At 35.5% G+C, this 8270-nt stretch overlaps 1 protein-coding gene across 1 annotated transcript; it reads right to left on the minus strand.

Annotated features, from left to right (window-relative positions):
- Positions 1-3977: 3977 nt before the first annotated feature.
- LOC21405760 (multicopper oxidase LPR1) lies at positions 3978-6530 on the minus strand (the record flags this gene model as incomplete). Its single annotated transcript, XM_024163629.1, has 3 exons — positions 3978-3992; positions 4128-4194; positions 5073-6530. Coding segments are annotated over 2 exons (1512 nt in total), but the record flags the coding sequence as incomplete, so codon positions are not given.
- Positions 6531-8270: the final 1740 nt, after the last annotated feature.

Consider the following 8270-nt stretch of genomic DNA (forward strand, 5'->3'; position numbering starts at 1 on the left):
GAACATAACATTATTGGATATAATAAGAGCAATGTTGATGACTTCAGGTCTAGCCAAGTCATTTTGGACTGAAGCAGTCAAAATCGCCTATTACGTGATTAATCGGTCTCCATCAACTGCGATTGATCTAAAAATGCCAATGGAGATATGGACTGGTAAGCCAGCTGATTACTCTCAGTTACGTACATTTGGAAGTCTTGTTACGTCATGTACAATGACAAGGAAGATCGAAGTTAGATCTGAAATTCAGAAAGTGTTTTTTTTTTTGGGTATGCTGATAGTGTTAAGGGGAATCCCACTGCCTACAAGATTGTCATCAGCAGAGATGTCATATTTGCATAGGATAAACTGCAAGAAAATGGAGATGATAGCACTTTAAATGAGAAGTCAGAGACGACTACAGTTCAGGTGGAAGATAAGCCAAATGAAGATCTAGTTTCTTCTAAAGCAACACCAGAGCACGAAGTTCAAGAACCAATCGAGTCCGAGGCTTTCAAAATTCGTTGGTCAACTCGTTAGAGAAGACCACCGGTTTGGCATTCAGATTATGAAGGCAATATTGCATATTGTCTTTTAATAGAGGATGGAGAGCCATCAACTTTCTATGAGGCAATCAAAAGCCCAGATGTATCCCTGTGGATGGCAGCAATGCAAGAAGAAATCGAAGCCTTATACAAGAACAAGATGTGGGATCTTGTTTCGCTACCACGAGGAAGGAAGGCCATCGAAAACAAATGAGTCTACAAGATCAAGCGCAATAGTAATGACCAAGTGGAGCGATTTTGTGCAAGATTAGTGGTGAAAGGATATGCTCAAAAAGAAAGTATTGACTTCAATGAAATATTTTCACTACAGTTTGAGTAGTTTTGGCGATGTGTGCTACGTTTGGCCTACATTTAGAGCAGCTAGATGTGAAAACTATTTTTCTTCATGGAGATCTTGAAGAAGAGATTTATATGCTCCAACTAGAAGGCTTTGCAGAAGCAGGAAAAGATAACTTGGTTTGCAAGTTGAACAAACCTTTATACGGTCTCAAACAGGCATCGAGGTATTAGTACAAGAGATTTGATTCCTATATTATGAGCCTTGGGTACAACAGACTTAGTGTAGACCCTTGTGCATATTTCAAGAGGTTTTGTGATGGAGATTTCATCATTTTACTGTTATAAGTGGACGACATGTTGGTCGCAGGCCCTAACAAAAACCGAGTCCAAGAATTGAAGGCACAGTTGGCTAGGGAATTTGATATTAAGGACCTAGGACCAATAAATAAGATTCTAGGGATGCAAATTCACCAAGACAAAAGTAATAGGAAGATTTGGCTTTCTCACAAGAATTACTTGAGGAAGGTCATCCAGCGCTTCAACATGCAAGATTGTAAGCCAATCTCTACCCCTCTTTATATTAATTTCAAGTTATCCTTCAAGATGTGTCCTAGCAATGAAGCTGGGAGGAAAAAGATGCCTCAAGTACTATATGCATCAACATTGGATAACTTAATGTTCACTATGATTTGTACAATACCAAACATTGCATAAGCAATGAGAGCAATTAGTAGGTACATGGTGAATCCTGGTAAAGAGTATTGGAGTACTATTAAGAGGATCCTGTGATACATCAAGGGTACTTCAAGTGCTGCATTATGTTATGGAGGAGCGGAGTTTATTATCAAGGGCTATGTGGACTCAAATTTTACAGGTGATCTAGATAAAAGAAAATTCACTACAGGCTATGTGTTCACACTTACATGAGGAGCTATAAGCTAGGTTTCGAAACTGCAGTCAGTTGTAGCGTTATCTGCAACGAAAGCAGAATACGTGATGGCTACACAAGCTTGCAAGGAAGCAATTTGGATAAAAAAAAATTATTGGAGGAGCTCGGGCACAAAGAAGAGAAGATTGTTTTGTTTTGTGACAGCCAGAGCGCCTGGCACATTCTAAGGAATCTAGCCTTTCATTCCAGGACGAAGCACATACGAGTTCAATTTCACTTTGTTCGTGAAGTAGTGGAAGAAGGAAGTGTGGATATGCAAAAGATTCACACTAAAGAGAACCTAGCAGATATGTTGACCAAGCCACTAAATATTGACAAGTTCAAATGATGTAGATTCTCGTGTGGCCTAGCAGAAACGTAAGCAACATGACAGTGACAAGGTAGAAAGGATAGTGTGGAGACATGATTGATTCTCAATCAAATCTCTAAGTAGGTGAATGTAAGTGTTGCCTAATAAGCCAAAGGCAACCATAACTTTTGAAGGAAAGAAGACAAAAAAAAAGGAAAGAGGGAAAGGGGAAGTCAGCACCAAATTCGGTGCTGAGATTTGAGGGGGAGCTCAGCTATAAATAGAGCTCCTCTCTTTCTGAGTTTTGCATCTCATTCTCACACTTCAGAGAGAATTCTCATAGTGTGAGAGAAATTTAGGCCGTATTTAGAATTGATCCCATTTTTATTTTTCACGTTTTTTGAGAAAGAAAAAATGAAAACGTTTTCAAAACAACATTTGACGCAGTAAAGACAAAAAACGGAAATGAAAACGATTTTTTAGTTTAGTGTAAAATGAGAGAGAAATGAAAAATGACTTTTAGTCGTTTTTCATTTTTTGTTTTCATTTTCTCCTTTCTCGAGCATAAAGAGAGAGAGAAAGACATTAATGAGTTTTTTATACTGAAAACAATCTCTTGATAAAACTACCAAACGTATTTTTAAAACTGATTTCTGTCTAAAATTAAAAATGTTTTCATTTTTATATTAAAAAAATCATTTTAGAACGAGTTCTAAACGCGCCCTTAGTTTCTCCAGTTTTTTTTTTTGAGCTATTTCTCATGTCTAAATGAGAGAGCGGTTTTTATTGTTCTCTCCGTGTAATTTAGAGAGAATATTATAATCCTCATTTTTCATAATAAAATCTTTATACACTTGTCCCATAATTTTTTCCCGTCTCTTTGGAGAGTTTTTTACTTAAAATACTTTGTATCTATATTATTTTTATTTTTATTCATTGTTCATTTGACTGCCAGATTTGTCAACATTAATACCAGAAAAGAAATATTAGGAATGTTTAAGTTGTTCAATCTAACTTTTCTACGATAGAGAAACAATATGTTGGATTATTAGAATGGGTGGACTTGATTCGGGTTTTTCTCAAAGCAACCTTTTGCAAAACCGCATCGCAAACATATCTTAAACATGTCTTTAAGCTAAAATAAATAAATAAATAAATAAAACAAAACGAAACGAAACGAAAAAACAAAACATATATAACATGCATTGAGTTATGCACTAATTCCCGGCATTAAGGTTATCCTTCCAGCAAGATCACCGGATTATTCGGAGGCTGTTCGTCAGCTCTTTTTTTAGTCAAAAACTAAAAAAAATAATAATAATTCGAGTAATAATTTTATTTAAGTTCATATTCTTTTAAGTTTGAACTCGAATTTGAGATTAAAACTCGAATTTAAGTTTTCCCTTTAACTCGATGCCAGAAACTCGAATTCAAATTAATGAACAGTATTTTTTCTATTCTTAAAAATATTATAACTTTTTCGTTTTAATTCTGATTGAGATGATTTTTTTTTCTATGCGTTGACAACAAAAAGACGAATAAAACCTCACCCATATACCTATTAAAATTTTTCATCAGAATTGTGTTTTTATTAAAATACTATCTAAATACAAATTCAAGTTTTAACTCACTCAAACACAAACTCAAAAAGACTCTTATCTCAAACCATAACTCAAATGTAAACAATCAAACACAAACTCAAATTACAACTTCAACTCAAGTTACAACTTAAACTCAATTTAAAATCTACGCTCAAATCATCTAACTCAAAAATGACAAAAGAACAGCCCCTCAGAGATTCGAGAAGCATTGTGTCCGTATAGTCCTGCATATAATCAAACGGAAATGTGTATACGTTCAAATCACCTAACTCAAAAATGACAAAAGAACAGCCCCTCAGAGATTGGAGAAGCATTGTGTCCGTATAGTCCTGCATATAATCAAACGGAAATGTGTAGCAAAATTAATTAGAAAGGTGAAAATTTTAATTTGAGCTTTGAAAAATTAGACAAACGTTCCACTTAGTTACCAATTTTTTTACAAGGCTTGTACAAATTAAGATTACTTCTCTAGCCTTCTCAACTGACGATTTTCAAGGGTCTCATCATCGCATTGTCTTCATGATCCAATATCTGCATATAAATAAAAATTCATAAACGACCATCAAATTTAAAGAATTTCATAGAAATATATTCCCTTTGTAGAATATATAAAAATGAAAAATGCTTTTTCATTCCAACAGTGATTAATCTCCAATCATAGACAGAAGAAGTAGGCCCCACAAAGTGAGACTCACATAGACCCCACCAGTGGAGCCCAGATCCTATGTTTGATGGGGATATAACCTGATAGAGACAAATAGGAATGCTCTATAGAGAAATATAACCCCTTTGGAAGATGATGAAATTGATGGCTCTCGGAATTGCGTTTGGAACCTAGAACCAAGGCACTAGCCACAGGCCGGATTCGGCTGTATATGGATAGATTCGCAAGCTTTTTTCAGTTTCTTTCTGCACAAAATTATTGGACACTCAAGTGCATACCCGTGATTTCTTTACCTTATTGGGATACGCATTAAGCAAGTTTCTAACTTCTACCTCGATTTTTCTTGATTTCCTCAGTTTGATGAATTTGTCATTTACCCTGTTCCTTAATTCATCATCAAAACCAAGTCTCTCTAGTCTTTTCTCTGTTCCTTTTTTGGTTAAGAAAAAGAGGTTCCTTCTACTTCCACAACTCAGATATCTTCACAAGTGTAGAACCAATTAAAAAGACTCTTTTAGCATAAATAAAAAGATTCTATTTTTATATGCATAGAGATGTGCTTTTAATTAAACGGTGAAAAGAGAGAGCCAATGATAAAACCAACTTTTTAGAAATCATATTTCCACAACACTTTAAGGTTCATAATAACCTAAGTGCATAAATATATGAACATGTGTTTTACTTTGGCAATCACCAAAATGGGTTCTCATGAACTAAAAAGGTGAAAGAGAGAGGATGTTCTTACATGGCAATGGTACACGTAACCAGGCTCTGCGGTCGCATCGAACGGGTATGATGCATGTGAGTGTATGTAAGCAAATCTCACGAGAATTTTCGTCACGAAACCAGGTCTCATCTTGAACACGTTTTTCCACCCTCTCTCATGGATCGGCACATTCACACTCTTGCCACGTGCATACTTGCCTATGTGGCACCTGATTGCGTCATTGAATCTAGTCATACAACCCTTGAACTCCTCCACGTTGAGTAGCTCTTTTTGTTCCAACGCCACAAACAACCCCAAGTGTATGTGCAGCGGATGATTGTCCTCCGTTAGATTGATCACCTCCCACACCTCTGTGGTCCCCACCTTCGGCGTTTCTGTCGCAGCCGACTCATATGGCTTCCCATTTAGATAAAGATGAGTCGGCTCATCGATGTTGCTCGTGTACTCATACATAGCTATGTACCGTGTGCGCGTCACACCTGATAGATCCGCCTTCGGATAACGGATCAACCTCTTAGGAATTCTCCACGTGTCAATCTCCGGATGGTTAAGGATATCAAACCTTATGACCTTACTATTAGCCTCATTTACAGGATCCCCAGACGGGTAAGGATACGGTGCATCATTGGCTAGAATAACACTCTTACTCTTTGACTCTGAAAAGTCAACAATGACATCTGTGATCTCAGATGGCCCCAACAAAGTGTCTTTACTACGCACTGGTTTTTCAATGTATGCCGAATCGGATCCAACATGGATAAATCTGAGACCGTTGGTGAAGAAGAATCTAAAGAATCTCGCATTGCTGGCGTTGATGATTCTGAATCTGTATTTACGACGTCGTACTGTCATCTTAGGCCAAGCTTTTCCATTCACAATTATGGCGTCGCCGAAGTACTCGGGCTGCCACTGTGGATGGATAGAAGGATTATTCCCGGTGGAGTTCATGAAAATTGAACCGTCTGTACGAAAGCTACGGTCAAAGACGACCAGTGTACGGTCAAACTCGTCGCCAGTGGGAAGTCTGAGGTGGGCCTCCACTTTCCGGTCACGGATGACATAGGCCCCGATGAGGCCCGCCAAGAGGTTGACTCGAGTCAGGCCCATGGCATGGTCGTGGTACCAGAGATTCCCCGGATGCTGGAGGTTGCGGTAGCGATACGTTTTTTGGGCCCAAGTTGGGCCCACTTCTCGAAATGCTTTGGTGAACCAAGAGTTGGAGTTGCCGTCGCTGGCGGGCTCGTCGATGCCGCCGTGGAGGTGGACCACCGTCGGGATGCCTCTCTTGGTGGAGGGTTGGGCAGTCGGGATGGTTGGGTCCCACGGGAGAATGTGCTTTGAAGGGAGGTGATTTCGCCACATTACTCGCGTTTCAATCCCATGTAAGGCCTCTATTGTGGGACCAGGTACTGTTGCGGCTTCCTTGGATTCGCCGTAGGCAAACACTGGCGTTGGGGGCAGGTCACGGTGGAATTTCTGCAAACCATACTTTATAATTAACCAAAGAAAACAAAAGAAGAAAAAGTAGAAATTATTAATTTATTAATTTGAGTTTTTAATTTAAATTGAAATATAATTTTAAGTGAGAATTTTTATTATAATAAATAAATTATATATAATTTTTTTTCAGAATTTTTTTTATAATAAAACTTAAATTTTAAATTCTAAAATTTTAAATTTAAATAGATAAAATAAATGACATACTAATAATAACGGTAGTTCAATTTATTCTACCTGGCAAAAAGGTAATTATCAATTCTTTTAAAAGGAATCTAATACTAATACCACACAAGGAAAAGAAAAAAAAAATCGAGATATAGCATGCTCTCTTAAAAGGTATTAGAAAAGGAAAATTCCCTTTGATGTACGAAAAAATCATCAGAATCTCGCAAGTGTGTTTTTTTTTTTTTTAAAGACTCAAATGTTTATTAAATTAGCATTTTTTTTAATTTGATTCTAATATTATATGGCAAGTTTAAAACCGTATTTAATATTCTAATATCCTAATACGTTATGATTGTAACATTCCAATACTGTCTTCTATTTTTCATATCTTATCACAAAAAAAATTCTATAAAAAAATATATTATCACAAAATTATTTAAAAATAACTCTAATGCTATCATTTGCGGGGAAAGAAATTAGGGAAAGGTAAACCAATGCATATCTGACAAACAAAACATAGGACAGAAGTTGGGCCAAGGACTGGGGTCCATGCATAGAAAAGGGTCGTACTGCCAACTGCAAACAGCATCAGATTAATGAACTGATCCATTTTTATTAACTTCTAGTTACTCCATTCATGTATTTTCCATTCAAAAAAAAAAAAAACTAATAGTTTGAATTGCACCTAATTTACAGTTGCCCAAGACAGAGAGTTGGTGATTAATTAATTGTAAATTGATTAGTATTCATAAAAAGGGTTTTTGATTTTTTTTATCTGCTAAAGGTACTAATTAGGTAGGCAGATTTAGTACTATCTCCTCCCAACTAGACCAGACTACAAAAAACCAATAAAATAACCTTTTTTTCTCCTCAAGAAAATCTTGGAAATCTGCACGCCCATTCATTTTTCCTCCGGAAGAAAAAAAAAAACATAGATTCTCTAGTGACATAGTAAATTTTTTTAACGGTTAAATTTGTAAATTTTTTTAATAATTAAATCTATAAATTTTTTTTATTTTTATGTCATTTTATTGATATATCAGTATATTAAAATATCAAGAAGGTTTAAAAAAAAGAAAAAACTGTTGATTTTGTTGAAAACAATGCAAGTAATTCACCTGGTTTTCAAACAGTTGAGCTGGTTTTCAACGTTATCAATGAGAGAAAAAGCGAGACTCTGGAAAAGCTGTGCTAAAAGGTTAGAACTAGGATGTGTTAAAAAAAAAAATAAACCCACAAAAAAAGTTGAATTTTTTTTATTTAAAGGGTAAAAAAATAAATAATTAAGAGTCTATTTAGTTCGTTAATTTAAATTTTTAATTTGAATTAATATGTGATTTTATATGATAATTTTTTATTATAATAAAAAAATTAAATATAATTACTTTTAAAATTTTTTTATCGATAAAATAAATAGGATCTAAATTATCCAAAATTTGTCACTAACAGGAAGCTCTAGCTAATATCTATAACATGAAAAATTTTGATTTAAAGCTAGCCAGAAAAAATATTGCACGGAAACTATATAAAACTCTTCTGTCCATATCAGTG

Source organism: Morus notabilis, unplaced genomic scaffold (assembly GCF_000414095.1).
Source record: "Morus notabilis unplaced genomic scaffold, ASM41409v2 Scaffold538, whole genome shotgun sequence".
NCBI classification, from domain to species: Eukaryota; Viridiplantae; Streptophyta; class Magnoliopsida; order Rosales; family Moraceae; genus Morus; species Morus notabilis.